Genomic DNA, 21,246 nt, shown 5'->3' with positions numbered 1-21,246 from the left:
TTAATCTTTCTAAGCGTACAGCTCCAGAGTGGTAAGTATATTCACGCTGCTGTGCAAGCAACCTCTAGAACTCTTTCATCTTGCAAAACAGATACTTTGTCCCCCATTAAACAACAGCTTTTCATTTCTTGCCACACGCAGCCTCTGGCACTTGCCAGTCTACTTTCTGTTTCTGTGAATTTGAGTACACTAGGGTATGTCGTGTAAGTCAAACTGTACACTACTCGTCATTTTGTAACGGGCTTATTTTGCTTCGCAGCATGTCCTGAAGGTTCATCTGTGTTGTGGCATGTGTCCGAATGCCCTTCCCTTTTAAGGCTGGATACTATTCCATTGTATGGACGGACCACATTTTGTTTACCTATTCATCCATCAGTGGACATGTAGGTGCTTCTACCTGTTAGCGCTTGTGAATGTTGTCTCCGCTATGAACGTGGGTTTGCAGGTCTTGCCTTCAGTTCTTCCAGATATATACCAGAAGTGGAATCGCTGGGTCATGTGATGATTTTATTTTTAATTTTTTGAGGAACCGCCACACTATTTTCCACCGTGTCTGCACCATTTTTTTCTCCCAGCAACAGTGGACCTGTGTTCCAATTCGTCCACATTCTCACCAGTTCTTATTATTTCCTGGCATTTTGTTTTGCTTTGTTTGGCTTTTTTGATAGTAGCCATCCTAATGGGTGTGAGGTAATATCTCATTGTGGTCTTGATTTATATTTCCCTAAGGATTAGGAACGTTGAGTGGATTTTCATATGCTTGTTGGCTATTTACATATCAGTCTGTCATTTTTTTGCCCTTGTCGCTTCTAGTTTGGTGTCGTGTCTAGAAAATCATGTCTAGAAAATCCAACGTCATGAAGCTTTCTCTCTCTGTTTTCGTCTAAGAATTTAATAGTTTTTTTTTTGCCTTGTGTTTCAATATTTGATCCATTGGAGTTCATTTCTGTGTCAGGTGTAAAGTGAATATTACAAATTGAATGTGTTCTCCCCGAGTTCATACACTGAAGCCCTAACCACCAATGGGATGGTGTTAGGAGGTGAGACTTTTGAAAGGAAATTGGGTTTACATGAGGTCATGAGGATAGAGCCCTCGTGATTGGATTCGTGTCCTCCTTCTAAGAAGCAAAGACACCACAGCTGCTTCTCTTCACCATGTGAGAATACAGATAGAAGGAGGCTGTCTGCAAGCCAGAAGCTCATCAAGAACTGAATTGCCAGCACCTTGATCTTGGATTTCCCAGCTTCCAGTACTATGAGAAATAAATGTCTGTTATGTCATCCCCTCTATGATATTTTGTTCTAGCAACTTAAGCTGACTACGGGAGTACAGGTCCAAATTCATTCTTTTTTGCATATGGATGTCCTATTTTCCCAATACCACTTATTTAAAAGACTATCCTTTCTCCATCAAATGATATTAGCACCCTTGCTGAAAGTCATTTGACCATATATATAAGTTTATTTCTGAGCTCTTTTTTTCTATTCTGTTGTCTCTGTGTCTGCCTCGACACCAGTATTTCACAGTTTTGGTTACTGTAGCTCTATAATAAGTTTTGAAATCAGGAAGCGTGAGACCTCCAACTTTGTTCTTCTCTTTCAAGATTATTTTGGCTATTCAGGGTCCTTTGGGAATCTAAAACGTTTTACGATGGGCTTTTCTATTTCAGCAAAAAAAAAAAAATGCCTTTGGATTTTGATAGGGATTTCATGAAATCTGTAGATTGCTTTGGGTAGTATTGATATCTTAATAATACTAAGTCTTTTAATTCATGAGCACTAGATCTATCTTTCCATTTATTTGTGTCTTCTGTAATTTCTTTCAGCAACATTTTGTAGTTTTCAGTATACAGGTCTTTCCCCTCCTTGGTTAAGTTTATTGCTAAGTAGTATTTTATGCTTTCTGAGGCTATTATTAATGGAATCGTTTTCTTTTTTTCTGATTGTTGATTGTTAGTGTATGGAAACAACTGATTTTTGCATGCTGATTTTGTATCATAAAATTTTGCTGAATTCCTTTATTCTGAGTGTGTGTGTGTACGTGTGTGTGTGTGTGTGTGTGTGTGTGTAATCCAGGATTTTCTACACAGAAGATAATGTTGTCTGTGAACAGAGATAACTTTACTTCTTCTTTTTCAATTTGGACACCTTTTATTTCTTTTTCTTGCTTATTGCTCTGGTTAGGACGTGGCCATCTTTGTCTTGTCCTGATCTTAAAGGAAAAACTTTCAGACTTTGACCAATAAGTGTAATGTTGGCCATGGGGTTTTTACATGTGACTTTTACCACATTGAGGTAGTTTCCTTCTACCTCTAGTTTGTTAAATGTTTTTTTTTCTTACCATGAAAAAGTGTTGGATTTTATCAAATGACTTTTCTACATCAAATCAATAACCATTTGGTTATGTGTTTTTAAAATTTCTTTATTCTGTTATTATGATGTGTTACATTGATTGATTTTCATATGTTGTACCATTCTTGCATTCTGGGAATAAATCCCATTTGGTCATGGAGTATAATTCTTTCAATGTGTTGAATTCTCTTTGCTAGTGTTTTGTTGAGAATTTTGCATCAATATTCATCAGGAGTATTGCTCTGTAGTTTTCTTGTCTGGGATCTTGTGTCTTGTCTGGTTTGGGGCTCAGGATAATTCTGGCCTTGTAGGATAAGTTTGCAAGTATTTCCTCCTCTTCAGCTTTTTGGAAGAGTTTGAGGAGGTTTGGTATTCTTCTATAAATGTTTAGTAGAATTTACCAGTGAAGCCATTTGGTCCTGGGCTTTTTCTTTGTTGAGGGTATTGTGATTACCAATGTAACTTCATTGGTAGATAGGTCTGCTCAGATTTTCTATTTCTTTGTGATTGTGTCTTGTTAAACATGACCATTATTTTTTTATTTGAACTGTCCCTTGCATAATTCATGTTTGATTAATCAGGCACTTGGTATGCTAGATATGGAAGTTTTGAGAATGATATATAGTTGAGACTATGTTAAATTTACTAGGTTCTTTGTGTTATTAGAGTCTGCCTAGAATTTCTGGAACTAATTGTTGGATTCAGCCTTGATTCTACCATTTCCCTCATTCTCTATAATTAATCCATTAAATACCTTTGGTTCTATCTCGGTAATGTCTCTCAAATATTTCAGCAATATGTATTCCTCTCCCTAGCCACTGCCTTAGTTCAAGACCTTGGTATTGCTTGCGTGGATTATTTCAATAACCTCCTAATTTGTTTTTCTGCTTCTTCCTGTTCAGCTTTGTCCTCCACGCTTTGATAGCTTTCTGAAACTTATATTTAATCATACCACCTTCCATGCCTAGAAACAACCCGTGATTTTTATTTGCCTATTTCACAAAGTTCAAAATACTCAGAATAGAATAGAAGGACTTCTTAAAGTCTGTAACTTGCCTCCTTTACCTCTACTTCTCCCTTGCTCCTTCACTCCAAGTCTTTGCCATAGCAAACTATTTGGTGTTCTAGAGCATAGTTCCTTCATTTTTCTGTGCTTTTGCAATGTGTTGTTTTGGATGGTGAAATTCCACTCAAACCTTCAGAAACAAGGCAAAAGCCACTTCTTCCCTGAGACTCCTCAGATACAAATTATTAAATCTTCCGAGGTCATGTTCTAAGGTACTTGGAATCTAGTAGAACATAAGCACTTAGGTCAATATGTCTTATATTGATTGCTTATATTATTGCTTACCCCGTAAGACTCTGATTCTGGAAGAATAGTACATTCCTTAACTTTAATACAGTGCCTAACATTGTCCAGTACATGGTAGCACAGAGTAGCTATTTAATAAAAGCTTATTTAATGAAGAATTGTTTGTTCTGGGGGATGAATAATGTTAAAGAAGGCTTGAACTGTACTCCTTCACTAACCATGTACATGACCTTCAGTGAATCATTCAATGTTTCTAGGTGTTAGTTTCTTCACTTGTGAGATGCAAGGTGGGAACAGATAATCTCTCAAATCCTTCCCAACCCAGACATTGTATCATTGCATGCTTTATTGGTACAAAAGCCAATCTAATCATTAACATAATTTTATTGTCCATGACATGCAAAGAAGACATAAACCCAAATCAAATTCTTTAACTCATTCGATTCCACATTTCATGTTCATTCTTGAGAGAAGGAACCAGTCTAATCCTAACGAGCTTTCCTGATATTACAAATATTCACAACTGCACTGAATTAAAATCTTTTATGTTTATTTATTTAAATGAAGTATATAGCTTCGTTTATATTTCCAGCAACTCCAAACCAACAGTTTATGATACCTCTATCTTTGGTAGAGATAGAAAAAGTATTTTTGAAAGAAATGGTACTTAAGAAAATAATATTTATCTTTAAAATGTCTTATCATTGGGGGCACCTGGGTGGCTCAGTCGGTTAAGCATCCAACTTTGGCTCAGGTCATGATCTCATGGTTTGTAGGTTTGAGTCCTGCATGGGGCTCTGTGCTGACAGCTCAGAGCCTGGAGCCTGCTTTGGATTCTGTGTTTCTCAATCTCTCTCTCTCTCTCTCTCTCTGCCCCTCCCCCGCTCATGCTCTGTCTCTCAAAAAAAAATAAACATTAAAAAAATTTAAATGTCTTATAATATAACCATATAAATAATTTTGAAAACAGTTAAAAGTCATCTGAAAGAAAACTATTTTTCTAATTGTGCATTCCTTTTCTGTCTTATATACTCATACTTTATCTACTTTCCACTATGATGTCATTCAACTTTATGTCCTACTGTTTTCATTCAGCACATCATCAGCAGCTTGTATTGGTTCTATATTGACTCATAATTATTATTTTAGCGGTCTGCATAACATTCCTTCAATGGACATTGGAAAATTTACTTAATTATTTTCCTATTGTTGATTTCTTAGATCACTTACTCATCAATATAAACAATTCTACAACAAATATTTTCCTCTACTCAGGATCTGCTTACTAGGGATTTCTGCTTAGGATCCATTTCCAGAAATGGCATTATTTGCTTAAAGATTGTATTTTAACTTTACAGTTAATTTTGGAAATTATTTGGAAAAGTATGGTTTTGGGGGGATTTAGCCCAACTACCAAATTTGATTTAGGTTATTATAATATTTCAATCAATACATTATTTCTTTTTTCCAGATTCATTTGTGCCAACTAAAAGTTATGAATGCATTTGGCTACAAGCAAATGAAAACATGAATTCAGTCAACAGTGACTTAAATAGATTGGATTTTAATTTTTTCTTGTAATGAAAAGTCTAGTAGTAGGCGAGCTGTCCTAGGCTGGCAACTGCTCAAGGAAGTCATTGAGGACCAAAGACCATTGCATCTAACTTTTCCATCCTTAGTAAATGGTTTTTTGTCTTCATGGTTGCAAGATGGCTATTACACCTCTAGGCATTGAATTGAAGGAAGAAGAAGGGTAAAGGACTAAAGGGGCATATTATCTTTCTGTACTAATAAAACACCTTCCCAGAAGCCCCATCTGGTTATTTTGGCTTTGATCTCATTGTTCTGAACCAGGTCACATAGTCGCACTTCACTGCAGGGCAGTTTGGGAAAGAGAGTATTTTATCTTTTGTATCTTTGTAGTCTAGGAAGATGAGGGAGAAAGGGGATGTGAATGGTTTTCCGTAAAAAGATCATGGTTTCTGCCATATTACTTTTATTACTTTCAGTGAAAAAGAAAAGAAATGTGTTTCATTTATTACAATTAACTGGTAACCTTGTTCAGAGCATTTACTGAATCCATCTTCGAACCCTTAGTATTAGCATAGTTTTCACATAGAAGAGGCTCAAGAAGTGCGTGTAATATGTTGAAAAGTAAAGCTATGGGGCGCCTGGGTGGCTCAGTTGGTTGAGCGTCTGACTTCGGCTCAGGTCATGATCTCACAGTCTGTGAGTTCGAGCCCCACGTCGGGCTCTGTGCTGACAGCTCAGAGCCTGGAGCCTGTTTCAGATTCTGTGTCTCCCTCTCTCTCTGACCCTCCCCTGTTCATGCTCTGTCTCTCTGTGTCTCAAAAAAAAAATAAAATAAAAAACGTTAAAAAACAAAAAAAGAAAAGTAAAGATATGATCCCTGGAAATTAGACTAGGTTAATTCAAATGTCATTTTGGATTACCCTCATTGTCTTTACTATGGTTTCTTGTCTGATATTCTGGGGAAATGCCATAGAAATAGTATTGGACATAGTCCCTCAACTGGACTTAGGGAAATATGGATTCTGTAAAAGTCCAACTTGATGTTTTAATTTGGATTTCAATAACTATTCACAAAAGTTATTGATTGGAGCACTAGAATGTTTAGCACCAAGAGAGAAGAGTCTTTAGGTTTTCCTTGGTGAATCGCTAATTGCCTGGGATGGTGTATATCCCATGTAGACAATGAGTAACTACCTGTAAAACAAATGACTACCAGCCTAGAGTGGGGTTACTGGGGATACACCATGCGTTCCCAACCTTACACTTTTTGGGATATTTATAGGTGAATTCACAGTATACTGCAGGTCAGATCTGTTCCTGATAAGGAACCAGGAGGGATTGTGAATGTAAGACGGACTTCAGATTCCAAAGAATTTTGGATGGTGAGTGGTGGTCAGATCACAGCAAGAGGAACTTGAATGGGAATAAATGTTAATTCCTTCAATTCGGCTTCCAAACAAGGTGCTCGAGAACAGGAACATCATAAATTATATTATTTGGGGAGGGGGGAGTGTACCAACAATTAGAATAAGGAATGACAATTTAAAAATGGGAAGAATTTTGGGGCGCCTGGGTGGCTCAGTTAGTTAAGCGACCGACTTCAGCCCAGGTTTTAATCTCACTTTCATGAGTTCGAGCCCCGTATCGGGCTCTGTGCTAACAGCTCAGAGCCTGCTTCGGATTCTGTGTCTCCTTCTGTCTGCCCCTCCCCCACTTGTGCACACATGCTCTCTCGCTCTCTCTTTCTCTCAAAAATAAATAAACATTTGTAAAAGATGGGAAGACTTTTATGAAATAACCTGTTGAAAATGACTGTGTTGACTGCTTCATAACCTCAACTGTTCAAGGTTAAAATGTATCACCTGAAGGGATGCTGTGGGAGCACCAAGGATAGAAGGCCGCATTGAATGTTCTAAAGACTCCTTGCATCCTGGAGTGATAAGAGCTCTACTTTTTAAAAAAAATTTTCTTTACATTTTATTTATTTTTGAGAGACAGAGAGAGACAGAGCGTAAGCTGGGGAGAGGCGGAGAGAGAGGGAGACACAGAATCTGAAGCAGGCTCCAAGCTCTGAGCTGTCAACACAGAGCCCATTGTGGGGCTCCAGGCGATAGACTGCGAGATCATGACCTGAGTAGAAGTTGGACACAACTGACTGAGCCACCCAGGTGCTCCTAATAGCTCTAGTTTTTTTTTTTTTTTTAATGTTTATTTATTTTTGAGGGAGAGAGAGAGAGAGAGAGAGAGCATGACTAGAGGAGGGGCAGAGACAGAGCGAGACCGAACCTGAAGCAGGCTCCAGGCTCTGAGCTGTCGGAACAGAGCCCAGTGCGGGGCTCAAACTCGCAAACCACAAGATTATGATCTGAGCCAAAGTCGGATGCTTAACTGACTGAGTCACCCGGGGGGGCCCTGATAGCTCTATTTTTATTTAATCGTAGCCCAGAGACTGATGTACTAGAACATTGCTACCAATTCTTGTCTGTAGAACCTGAAAGATCCTCTCCATTCTGATTCATCAGGCTTCGACTACAGCTCCATATTTTGTATGGCATTGCTGTGAGTGTGAGAATCTGGGCTTTAACACACATTCCTCATGTAGATCCCCTCTTCCCTTCCTGGCTGGTAAATTTACAATTCCAGAACCCTCCTGGCTCGTTCTCAGATTGTCCTTCTAAGCAGATGAATGTTGGATAACATTTATTTATTCATTCAGTAAACATGTATTATGTGCCTAGCACCGTTTTGTGGAACACATTAAGTTACATAGAGCTTATGTTCTAATAAGAGGAGAAAGACAAGAGTAAACAGATGACACGACTTAGACAATGGGGCGTGCTATGAGGAAAACAAAACAAATAAAAAGAAAACAAAGTCGTATGTCAGCTATGACCGAGAAAAGCATTTTAGGGAGTGTCAGAGATACTCCTCTGAAAAGGTGACATGTAAAGTAAGACCTTCATGATGAGAAGCAGAGTGTATGGGGCCCAGTTTCTAGGACCTCTCCAGAATGACGTGGCCCCGCCTGTCCCCCCACCCTTTTGTTCATTTTTTTGCCTAACAGTCCCTTCCACTGACATGGACATTGCCTCCTATCCTACCCCTGCCAGCTTTCTCAGCTTCCCCCAAGGAGGGACGAGCTCTGGCCCAGCCTCCACTGAGACAGCAGGAGACTCACCAGCAGCTTGGTGTTCAGGTCCAACCAGTCTCTATCCTTAGAGGTTCCTCCCATCACTTCCAGGAAGAGATGAGGAGTCATGCTGTGGGGTGGGTTCTGTGTTCCCAAACAGTTGCCATAATGAGCCAGTATCACAACCTGCAAGTGAGGGTGAGTTAATTCCTTGAGGGACAAACTTCAACCCGTGAGAGACAGGACCCAAGAAGGAAGTGGCAGAGAAATGCCTCTTTCTCCTGCAGACAGAGTGTTCCCAGCTGCAACGATGATGTAAAGCCTGCCTGGAAGAAGTTCTGGTGACCAAGCAACCAGGTGCATTTATTTGTGAGGATGCAGCCGTCTCATAACTCACCCTCTTGGATTTATTTCCCTCTTTTTCTGCCGTCTTCTCTTTTCCCTTCACAGAGTGCTGGGATTATAATTCCCCCTAACGCCTTGGCTTGTGAGATTTACATCAGGATCTCTTTGTAGGGGACCCACACGAACACAAACACCATGGAAACACTTGAGGGCAAAGCCACTGTTCCAAACTCTGCACGGAGGTGCTCAGGTTTCTGCAGTGAATTTACAGAGGCATTGCAGGATATTGTAAATTTTCAAGGGAAACACAGTGATACTCAACGGCTGTCAGATGCCATGCAAACTACTAGCTCAAGGTAGCTGACAGCTTCAACAGTGGATCCACGTCCCTTTCTTTCCATGACATCATTATCTTGGCGGAGCTGGGTTTTCAGTGCTTGCTCTGATAAAAAGCACTCCCAGGTACAGGAAATGAGAGTGCTGGTATCTGATAGGGTTCCAAGGTTTGAGTTGTGCCATGCCCATTGCATCCCACTGATGAGTACTTGTGGCTATTTAAGAATGAGATACAAATATCATTATTCCTTTTCAATGTATGTGTACTGTTTTTTTTTTTTAAACAACTGCTAAAGAGACACAACTGCTTAATAAATTGTTAGCACCTAACTCCCTAAGAAACAAAAATGTTAGCTTCTTTTTTTGGCTTAGTTTCCAGGAAAATTACTTACTGCGATGCTAAGGGTTATATGACCTGAGAAGGTTTGGGAAACCTCCGAGGTAGAGCATTGCAGGCAACGCAAATAGCAAGGATAAAGATGGGAAAGCAGGAATAAGCCTATACACATCAGCCCAACTTAGCTTTTTTCCTTTAGTGACAGTGTTTTCAAAAGCTCTATTATCTTTTGGTTGGTCTACACATAACTGAGATCCTAAATGTGTGTGTCTGTGGGTTTATGTGTGTTACCGGCTTTTTCAAAATACACGATTCTGTGTTATTTCCTGAAAATTCTCCATCGCTACCAACATTTAAAAAAATGTTAGCTATAACGTTTTCTTTATACTGGTCTTGCAGTCTTTTCTAAAGTCTAAAAAAAATTTGTTCTTTCTTTAAAATTCCACGCTTGAAGACTTTTTGAACAGGCTGGCATTTGGAGACTCAAGTTTGGTATTTAAGACAGAGATGATACCTGTTTTAGAATGAACAGTGGTTGATAACAGAAAGGTGAAACAAGTAGCTTTAGATCCAGGGATGGAGAGATTGTCTAGGTGAGGTCTGTCATGAGGAGCACATGTTGCAACATGCTGGAAGAAGCTCATTTTCTTGTTTATGTACTTTGTTGCTCAAAACACAAGATGAATTTTTAAGCCTGAATGTCAATTTCCTTTCCTGTGACTGGAATGCTTTTGATCCATTTCTAAGGATTCCACTTTTTAGAGTCAAGGTAACCAAGAAGTTGAATGAATAATTTCAAGGTTGCTTAGTGACCATTGAAACCAAAAAGGAAAATAAATTGTCTGAAAGAATATTGATCTTTCAAGTAAATTCTTAGAAAACCACCTACAACAAGAATTCATTTGTTTTGTGCTGGAATTATTTGTACCTCTTAGGAATAAGGTTTCTCTCTTTCTCTCTATTAAAGTTGGGTGCGTATTCAATGTCCATTTTCTTAACCCTACTTTCCTTTGTTTAGCAGCCCCTCTTTGTTGATACACTCTTTAAAAATGCAAATACACAGCTTATTGGCCCAGCTGGCTTTCCTGTTAGCCGTGGAGACCTTCTGTCTCCTGTTGGCATGTATCGATTTAATTGAGTAAAACTCAAGATTCTACAACTAGGGCCACCCTAGTGTGAGTGTCACTGTTTTCTTATATATCTTCCCTGAAATACTTTACCTGTAGCTATTCTCTTGTTTCTGTAAAGGATAGTATCCTAAGTACTCTGAACCGTGTTTCTCTTTTTTGAGCTAACATTTTTGAGATTGTTATGTATCAATATATATCAATTTGCCTTATTCCTCTCAATGGCTGCAGAGAATTCCATTGTCTGGATGAATAATAATTTAGGTAATTAGTCCTAAATTAACAAACACTTAGGTTGTTTCAGTCTTCAATTTTTGGTGTGCAGCTACACGAATATCGGAGGACAAATTCCTAGAAGTGTACTTGCTAGGTTAATTAGGTTGTGCATTTCGTTTACTGATAGATATTGGCAAATTTCGCATCAGAGACACTGTATCAAACTACACCAACAATTTGAGAAAGTGTTTGTCTTCCTAATCCCTCATCAATGCCATCTATCAGAGGGAGGGATGTGGAAAAGGAGGCAGCAGACCCATGCGTGCAAAGATGGGAGCAGGGAGTATCTGAGACTTATACATAGTCCAGTTCAGAGTGGCATTATCAACATAGTAAGAAGGGGAGGTGGTCAGGGCTGGCACCCCACCCACTAACGTGGCCTTGAAAATCAGTTCCGGGGTTGTTTGAACTTTGCCTTAATGACACTGTGGCATAATTGCAAGATTCTCATATAGAGGATAACATATCGGAAACATCTCAGGAGCTGAGCTAGAGAGTTGATTGGAGAAGTTCTGGTGGGCAGTTAGGAGGCCGTCCAATAATTCAGGTAAGATGATGGTTTTAAGATCATGTGGTTTTAATGATACACTATATATTCATATATCTCATTTGATCTTGCTATTGAAGAACGTAATTCTCCCAGGCCCCTCTGAAGATGAGGCAGACTGCACAGGGGTGAAGAGTAACCAGACAGCCTGGGTAGGATTCCTGTCTCTGCCAAGTTCTAGTTGCATGAGCAAGGTGTGTGTGTGTGTGTGGGGGGGGGGGGGGAGTTACTAACACATGAGGGGGGCTGTGACAATGTAGATATAGGCACTGGAGTGCTTAGCACCACACTTGTCATATAAAAATGAAGGCTTAATAACCACTAGCTGTTTTTTATCATTTTTATCATTACCTTTCCTCATTCCACTCCCGACATGTCCTGACCTTTGGCTTACTATAATGTGCATATAGAGAGAATTACACAATGTGGGATTTCGGAGAGACTTGAGGTCTCTTGTTCAATCTCTTCATTGTAGTTATGAGAAAACAAAGGGAAAGAAATCAAGCAACCTGGGGTCCCCCAGCACCCACCTGCAATTCTTTTACCACAGGTACGTGTAGGTGTGTATTTTGGCGACTACACTTAGCCTTAAGTATGGATCTTTTTCCTATTTGTTAACAGCCGCGACTTCCGGGGTGGAAACCCTTAATTTGGAAAACAACCTGTCTTAGACACTTTGTAGCGCATCATTCAAACGCCATAGAGTTTTGGGTAGTAGGCTTAGAAACAAAAACTCGGGGCGAGGTGGATGACTAAATCTATAGAGACTGCAAGCGTGGCGTGCTTTTTAGCAGTGGGGTCTGACGTGGCTCGAAACCCCTCCTTGGGCGAGCTCCTCCTCTCCGGGCTCGACCGGGCGCAAGCACCCTTTGCGCCCATCCTCACTTGCCTCCTGGGTTCTCTCAGTCTTGCCGTTTCCCTGGCGGCCCTCCGATCCCAGTCAATCGAATTCACAGCCGTTGAGGAAGAGATGGCTGCGTGTAAAGGAGACGCTGGCCTGGCTGGGCGACTCGGGGATGAAGGGGTCCCAGCCCTTATCCGGGGAAGGGAGGGAGGCGCTTCGCCTGTAGCTTCAACTTGGCCTCCCCCCTCACCGCTTACTTTACACCGCGCACGACTGCTCCCCCGGTTCGCCCTGAACTCGCTCCTACACCCCCCTGAGGTTTCCAGCGTGGGGCGCCGTCTGCCTGGCTCGAGCTCAGCCCAAGCGGGGAGCGGGGACGGAGAGAACGCCGCCCCAGGCACCGGGCACCGGGCATCAGGGCACTCCCGGGGACCCAGGTGGGCGCTACCGCTCCAGGGCCGCCCACCCGGGCAGGGCACCTCGCGCGTCCGGGTCCCCGCCTTCTCGTGTATTCACCGGGGCGCGGCACGCTCTCCTCCGAGTTTCCCTCCGGGGCTCTCCTCTCCCGACGCCGGGGTTCGCGTCCAGCGCCCGGCGGCTTCCTGGCCCCCTCCCTCCGTGCTCCTCTCCGGCAGCCCCCGACGGCTCAGGGCAGAGTTCGGGTTCAGCGCTGGCCCGTGCCCCCGATTTAGGAAAAGGCCAGGGTTGGGGGCGGGGGGGGGCAGAGGACGGAGGGCGCGGGTTGGCGGCGGGGAGGCAGAGGGGGGCGGAGGGAGGTGGCCTCTGATTGGTCGGGGAGGGGGAGTGGAGGCACGGAGTTTCCCACAATGCCCCGGTGCGGTGCAGCGGCGGATGGATGCTGCGGGAAGGGGCTGCCATTTGCTGCCCCTGCCAGCGGCGCGCGGACCTGCTCGCTCTCCTGCGGTGGCGGCCGCCGCCCGCGCCGTCAGCCGGCCCGGCCTCTGCAGCGCCGCCGCCTCGGCTCCCTCCGCGGCCGCCGGAGAGGTCGCCATGAACCCCAGCTCCTCGGCGGGAGAGGAGAAGGGGGCGACGGGCGGCAGCGGCGGCGGCGGAAGCGGCGCCGGGAGTTGCTGCCTGGGCGCGGAGGGCGGCGCGGACCCGCGGGGCGCGGGGGCAGCGGCGGCGGCGGCGGCGGCGGCGGCGGCGGCGGCGGGGGCCGCTGCCCTGGAGGAGCCCGCGGCCGCCGGCGCGAAGGAGAAGGACGAGGCGCTGGAGGAGAAGCTCAGGAACTTAACTTTCCGGAAGCAGGTCTCTTACAGGTAGGCGCGGGCGCCCGGGCGACCGGGAGACAGGTGCCGCCGCGGGGCTGAGACCCGCTCTCGTCCCTCACTCGGGCGCTTCCGCGGAGTTGGGGGCACCTGGCTCGCTGGCTCGCTCTCTGTTTCTCTCTCTCTCCTCTCTATCTCTCTCTCTGTGTTTCTCTTTCTCTCTCCCCCTTGTGGGGAGACGTATTCTCTTCTCATCCCATCATTCTGGGCTGGAGGGAAGCTGGGTGCGCCCGGCTTCCCTCTGGAACAGGACCGAAGACTGGGTCTCTGAGATCAGAACAACAACAAAAATGCGTGTGTGCGCGGGATGCGGGGGGGGGGGGGGTGCAGACGCAGACAGAGATGCCTAGTTTTCTTAAGAGAAGTCCTCGAAGTTGTCCCTGAGGCGGTGTCATCTGTAACCACTCCCCCCTACCTTCCAGATTTCCTTGGATGAACCTTTGGCACTAACTTGGTAGTTGAGATCACCGTCCAGGCAGGAAAGAACAGCGCTGTCCTGAGGGGAGATCCTTGTGGAAGTCGGACCTGCAGGGAGACCTCCCGTGAAGGAAGGGACGGTGTGGATTGAAGTCTGTAGATACTCATCGGGTTAGGGGGTGACCCGTACCTGTGCTCTCTCCCTCTCTCCTGGGTGTGCCCAGCAGGAGGAGGTGGGGAGCCCGCTGGCCAGCCATGGAAGAGTGAGAGAATGGCACCATGCTTGCCCCTGAGGGTGGATGCATTTGTGAGACAAGGACAGTGTAGGCTAAATGGCCGCCAAATTATAATAAAAGATCAGCCCCAATTGTCTCAGACGAGAACTGAGGATTCATTAGGTTCTCTGCTCCACCCCCAGCCCCCCACCCCCAGGGCAAGAATAAAAATGTCCAGAGATTCAGAGAGTTTCAGAGACTACCCTTACTGCTCTGTTAGTTTGAAAGTTCAGGTGATAAATCCAGCACAGAATGACGACAATTTGCACTTGCTAGGGGTTGGAGTATTTCTCGAAAAAGGGTCAGTAAAAACAGTAGTGTGACCCTGTCCTTTGAACTAGCGGTCCTTTCCAGAAACCCCTATGAAGTATTAAGCCTGTCACACCATGTGCTGTTATGTAAGCAAAGGCAGATGACAGAGGTGTGTGGGTTTGTGAGGGTGTGTGTTGTATTTATGGGGGCATGCGTGTGAATCATTGGGATCCCCATAGGCATTGCCTGGACCGGAGGCCCCAGTCACTAGGGCATGTGCTGTGTGTCTAAGCGTTGGCTTCTGATGACTCTGAGACGGTCTTCCTGGTCAGGTTGTGGTTCCCGCATTCCTTGCGTGCATTTTGTCCTCTGTGCGTCGAGGGAGTTTCCCACTTGACTTGCTCTTTTAGTTACTCGCATAGATGAGGATCAAATGAATCTTTCTCTTTATATTTTTTGGTTTCCAAAAATAGACAAGTGGTGGAGAGTGGGGTAGCTCTAGGGAGGTATGCTGGGACACAGGCAGCTCCACTTCCTCGTAATGATGGCCTGCCTGGCCCTTAGGGGAACAGGGACTACATTCAGCCTAATTTAGGAACTGTGAGTTGGAGGGGGCTCATTACATTCGGCACATTGTGGGTCTGGGCTCCTGAGCTGAGAAACTGGCCTGTGTTACTGGTATTCATCAGACTCCTCACTAGGTAGGGCTCCAGAGGCAGAGTTTGCAAGGGAAATCATTTCAGCTTGCCTCTTGGCAGGGGTCATTCTCTGAGCTTCTCTCCTGGCCACGGGTGCTGTGTGGGCCATGGCTTTCCCGGTTGCAAGCTCACACATGCATGTGTAAGTGTGTGCACACACAAACAGAGACATGAACACAACATTTTTCCATAAAGAAATAATAATCCTGCGTTTGCCTTACGTACCATAGAGGTGGGTCCTACTTTGTGAACATTCCCTTTTCAGTAAAGCTGTATAATCTCCAATTCAGGGAATCACCTCCATCAGCATCACCTCAGGTGGCTGGTTCAAAATGCCTGCTACCCCAGCCTTAGAAAATCAAACAGTCTGTGGGTGGGGATTTTTAACAGGCTCCCCGGGCAGTGCTTAAGCACACTAATATGTGAGGACCGTTGCCCTATTTTTTCCCAAAGGCTGAACAATTGATCTTTGAGCTCATAAACGGTGCCCAGCCAAACAAGACCAGGCAGTCCCAAAGTCAGAGGAAAGACAGTGAAAAGATAGTTGATTTCATCTGGGACATGTTTATCTTGGATAACCTGGAGAGTGTCTCCATTTTGATTCCCATTATTAGTTTTTTAGAGTCATGGTGAATGGTGGACCATTCACCGTGGGAGCCATTCCTGCCAGATTCAGACATAGCTGGGCCTGACCTTTTGCCGGTGGGTCAATAAATGGTCTGTAAGGAAGTACACCTCTGGCTGGAGTTGGGCATTCGCCCTTCAGTGGGGACCACCCCACCCCACTTCTGGGGGCACTCGAGGACAGTGACTGGTTGGAGTTCATGGAGAGAGGTTGGGAATACCTCACAGGATGGAGTCTGAGTGAAAGAATTCGGTTGGTGAATGAAATATGGCTGCTTGTGTAAGGGTGGGGGGAGTCATTTGAGGTGGGAAAGAGGAGATTTGCAGGTAAGTAAAAAATATCTTTTGAAGAACATGGGTATTTGCAGAATGACACTTGACAGGAAAGAAGAAGGGGGCTTTGGGAGAGGGTGTGCGTGTGCGTGTGTGTAGGGGGGTCTCATCTGCTCCTTCTGTTGCTAAGGAACATATAAGCTAGATTTTAAAAATAAATGAGGAGTGGGTGGGCATATGCAGTGACTCCTGTCTTTTTAGGAACTGGAGCCCTTTACAAAAAGCCTTTAAATAACCATTTCTGGAGGCAGATTATTCATTTTGCTTGACTTTTACTTTGTTAAGTAAAATAAACTCCTTTATATACCCCTAGATTTCCCCTCATTATCTTTTCTTTCTTGGCTGTTTTTGGGAACCATTTTTCCCATGAGAATTTTTCCTTTATTTCAGATTCTGCTCCCCTAGAGCAAATAGTCTCTGTAGACTGTAAAGCTGAAGGTTTTACAAGGCAATGCAAGTGAGCTGGTACTTTTCTCTTCAAATTACTACTTCCTTTTTCTTTGCAAATTATGGTGCTGCAACAGATACATATGTGCCAATGACTATATAATGTGTAGGAACTGTTTTTTTTTTTTTTTTTTTTTTTTTTTTTTTTTTTTTACTGCTGTAAGAATTCCCTTTTAAGTTAGTAAAAAAAAAAAGTCTTTCAGAAATGCACAGGGGAGGGGAAGGAGAAAGTAGCTGATGGTTATTGCCTTCTATGTACCAGGCACTGCAGTAAGTATTGTTGTATATTCCATCCTATTTACTCTTCGTGACCGCCCTATGGTATGATTATGGTTATGTCTATTTTATAGAAAATGAACGTGAGGTATAGAGCTCGGGTAGGAGGCAGAATTGAAACCCAGATCCAACTCTAAAGGACTCTCTCCTTAGACCACTTTCTGCTTCTCCAAATATTCATTTCAGGTCGGAAGTCTCTCCACGTGTATGTAAGTGTGTGTGTCCGTGTGTGTGCAGTGTGAGCTGTTCTTTCGCCTCCTCTGTAACATGTAATACAGGTCATGATATATTATCTCTTGTACACTTTGGACCATATTCCTTTGACTGTATGATTTTAAGGATTTTCTCTACTATTTCAGAAAGAAAAATGAGTATCAATCCATGATCACCAAAGCTTATATCGGTTTCGCTTCATAGAACAAAACCACCTACATGGCACCTGCCATCATTGTGGATACCCGTGTTAGAGTTTTAGATGCTTTTGGATAAAATGACACAGATGTTGTGTAGGTGAACCTAGATCCAGTGAAGAACTGGCCCGTGTACCTCTTTGAGCACCCCCGAAAAAACGATGAGGTGTGATTTCACTTATAAGAAGGCCTGGGCGATTAATGGTACTTATAAAATGTTGGTGACGTGGTTCAGCTTCTCTGCTTATACACCAGAATAGTAGTACCAGACCCTCAAAGGGAGATTTTGGTACGAGACAGGCATAGCAGCAGGGAGTATTAAAATACTTAGGTTAGACAGCCAGGTAAAAAATCTTTTCTTATTTACAGGTTGGTGATAAGAACGTGGTAGTATTTCCCTTTGTGTTTTGTCCTGCAAAGAAAGATTATGTGATTCTAAGAAAGACAAGTGGAGTGTAAGAAAGCCAGACAGGACAGCATGGGCATTTTTTTCTCCTTGCGAGAGAATCAATCCTGGGAGCGGGGAGTTTTCTTCTTCCGAAAACCAGTGTGCCAATATCCTCCTTTGTAAATCAGTTTTAGTTCTTTTATGTTTTTGTCTGTGCTTTATACATTTGTTCACTATTTCGAGCCTTTAGGGTCAGAGGAAAACTTTGGTTCTGATTTAATGTTTCCTTCCTCAGTAATCACTTCGGACTTAGCTAAAGGTAGACTTCCTCAATCCAGACACAAACTGGGCAAGATTGCACTTGAACTATTGTCCATAGTACTTCACCTGTTCGAGTTGACCTTTGAGAGCCTTGGTTTTTACCTGGGAGCGTGATGGCATCGGACCCTGTGGCATCAGGGGGTGGAGAAGTTGAAAGGAGTTTTGCTGGTGTTCATTTTCGCCGCGACAACCACAGCATTGCCTCACGGGGTCAAATCAAATTAGAGTAGAGTTAGCTCTTTGAAACATTTTACTGTCTAATAAGAGAAAATGAGGACTCCTAGTGAGGCCCCGGGCTTATTGCACCTTCCACGTCCTTCTGGGCTGGGCTCTGGGATATGCACACCCTTTAGGCAACCCCGAATTGTTCTTAAAGTGGGCTGAGAGGCACTCATTCTGTGAAACTGGAAGCATCTAGAAGGACCACTGCCTAGATATTGTTGTGATGTTTGTTTTCTTACTTGGGTTTATGTGGGTTAACACCTGTCCAAATTATTTTTTCTGAGACCTTGTAATTTTTGCTTTAGGACAGCAGTTACTCCAAATTAACGGTGGGTAACTGAGGGAAGAAGGTAAGGAGCGAAACAAAGTCTAAGCTGAAAGGTTTCTTTTTTTTTTCTTTGAAATTTAATTTGCATGACATAACTATAAACGTGGACTAATTTCAAATTGTTTGAACTGGCTGGAACCATTTGCACTGTTGGAATTGTTTGAACTGGTAGGAATGTTATGCCTGCTGCAGGGCCTAACAAACCAATGCAGTGCAGGAAAAGATGAAAGAAATTAAAATGGTGGGGTACCTGGGTGGCTCAGTGGGTTACGCCTTCGACTTGGCTCAGGAAATGATCTCGCGGTTCGCGAGTTCGAGCCCCGCGTCAGGCTCTGTGCTGACAGCTCAGAGCCTGGAGCCTGCTTCGGATTCTGTGTCACTCTTTCTCTCTGCCCGTCCCTTGAACTTGCCCTGTCTCTCTCTGTGTCAAAAATAAATAAAACATTTTAAAAAATAAAAAAAAAAAAAGAAATTAAAATGGCAAGTTAGGTCTGCTTGAACATGCTGCTCCCATAATTCCTCTCTGGCCTGTTCACCAGGCAGACTCCTCTTAGGATTGCTCAGAGGTGTCCACTTTCTGTGGTGGGTGGTCGGTCTTCCCATGTCCTCACATGGCACTTGCAAAAAGCCGTGTTAGGACTCAGTTGTAATTTTCTGGTGTGGGAGCTTGACCGGGATTTAAACCTGGCACCTTCCGGCTGACCTTGGGCGTGTTGTGTAATCCCTTGCAGGCTCAGCATACTCATCTCTGAAATGGGGGGAATCATAACACGTACCTTAGAAACTTCTCATGAGATTTGAGTGAGTTACCTTATGCCCAGGGCGCAGCACAGCGCCTTGCACCAAGTTAACTTTTCTAATTATTATTATAGAGTTGTTAGCCCCTTAGAAGCCAGAGATTGCACCTTACCATTTGAATCCCTGAATCCTGTTCTCATTACTCAGTAGGTGTTGCATAAATATTTATTGGATGAACGAATCTAATTGCCTTCTTTAAATAAACTACTGCTCTTACCATTCCCTGTCCATCTCGGGTTGTGATTTTCGTTTCTCCTGAAAGAAAGCTTTGCCTTTTTTCTCATTTACACTTTGTCCAACAGCCCAGAACTGTGTTTCCGTTTACAGCTTCCTGTATGACTACCTGCACCAGCCGTTCGGCCAGCTGTTCGGGGCTGGAGAGGGGTGGCAGAGCTCTTACTTAACCAGCTATTTGCAGCTTGTCAAAGAAAAAGCCTTAATTTGCCTTCTGAGTAGCACTAATTAGCTCTCTGGCTCTCTTTCTGTCTGTCTCATCCCTTTCCAAGGGGGCATCATTGATTTCCTCCTCGGGGAATTTTCTGTTGACTTTTTTTCCTGTGATTAGAACTTAGAAAGGCACAAAGATGGCTGCCCCGCCGTCCTGGAATCTGGCCTGACCGCTGTCCAGCCAGCCGGAGGTTTTTGCTCCCTCGGTGGCCTCTGGTCTGCAGTCCTTCGCTCTCTCCTTCCAGTTCACCCGACTGACTTTGGCGGAAAAGTTATTATAGGAAGAATTCCTTTGTCTCTTGTAACTCTAAGCTTTTGCTTTGTTTTCAACTCGCTTAATGACAAATTCTGCAAAAAATGGCCAGCTACTTTTTATGCACCCATATTTATAGCACTTGAAGGGTGGCTGGTGAGTGTAGTGTTCAAATAGAGGTGGCGGGAACGCTGCGGTGTTCTTTTAGAGAAAATCAGATCATCAGGTGTGTGTGCGCTGGCTGGCTGACGGAGGGGGCTGTGGTTGGATAGAGGTGGGAAGAAGGGTCTTCGCAGATGAATTTTAATGTTCTTCCCTTGCAGCCCTGAGGTTTTGTGAGTCTCTGAAACGGAGCTGATACTGTTTTTTAAAGGCAACAGCCTTCTGACAGGGACTTGTGTAGTCCTTAACCTCTAGCCATTTTGCTTAAGTGGAGATTTGCCGTTAGATTTTCAGATTCATAAATAATGCTCTGATAAGAGCCAATTCTGATTTAAGCTATAACATGATGGTCTGACTTGCTGGATTGCGGTTGGGGCGGGGGTGGGGGTGGGGGTGGGAAACAACCAAAACTTAAAACAGTAAGAAAGAAACTGCAACCAAATCTCATTATTCTTACTCTTCGATGTCGTGACAGACAGGTGGAATGATGGTTAAGAGCCCTGACTCTAGAGCCCTGCCACCGGCTTCAGTTCTCCCTCTATCTCTGCCTGCTGTGTGACCTTGGGCACGTTGCTTCATCGCTCTGTGCCTTAATTTCCCCTTGTATAAAATGGTAGCGACGGTGGGACCCTCCTTGTAGGACGGTTTGAAGGCTGACACGCGTCATGCTCCCTGTCACAAAGTTAAGTGCCGTGTTTATTCCGGTGGTATCACCCATCCTTAAGTCCTGTTAGGGAGATCTGTTTATTAATCTTCAATGTGATGAACATTAGTCAGATGTCTGTGGCCAGTGATAAAATTATTCAGATAATAGGAAAGTCAGATAGCTGTGTACTTGGGAAAATAAAGGTACAGGTTTTGGCATTCACTGAGGTATGGGATCTGTACTTTTCCTTTCACAACTTGTTAAAAATCAGTTGACTCTCGCTAGAGGGTATGGAGAGGATCGAGCTGCCTCTGAGTGCTCTGGAAATCGGAGGAGGCAGGAAGCCGAGGTCGGAGAAGATGGGCATGGCCAGCGTGCAGAGGAATCAGCGTGCAGCGGCCCACACCCCCAAACTGGTCATCCGGGAGCAGGAAGCCAGACGCGGAGGATTGGGTAACAGGGTCTCAGAGCTCAGAGTGTCGGGAATAGATAAGTAGATAAAGACAGAGGTGCTAGAAATA

The 21,246-nt window shown here is 44.0% G+C and overlaps 1 protein-coding gene across 2 annotated transcripts in view; it reads left to right on the top strand.

Moving 5' to 3' along the window:
- The first annotated feature begins 12,991 nt into the window (after positions 1 to 12,991).
- DGKI (diacylglycerol kinase iota) overlaps positions 12,992 to 21,246 on the top strand; it is a 455,508-nt gene continuing 447,253 nt past the window's right edge. For both annotated transcript variants that reach the window (XM_047850207.1, XM_047850206.1), the window contains exon 1: positions 12,992 to 13,419. In XM_047850207.1, coding sequence (XP_047706163.1) covers positions 12,992 to 13,419 — 428 coding nt within the window. The remainder of the gene's footprint in view (positions 13,420 to 21,246) is intronic.

The sequence above is a fragment of the Prionailurus viverrinus genome, chromosome A2, assembly GCF_022837055.1.
Source record: "Prionailurus viverrinus isolate Anna chromosome A2, UM_Priviv_1.0, whole genome shotgun sequence".
Lineage (NCBI taxonomy): Eukaryota > Metazoa > Chordata > Mammalia > Carnivora > Felidae > Prionailurus > Prionailurus viverrinus.
The sequence above is the reverse complement of the archived record's forward strand: the minus strand, read 5'-3'. Positions and strand labels throughout refer to the sequence as shown.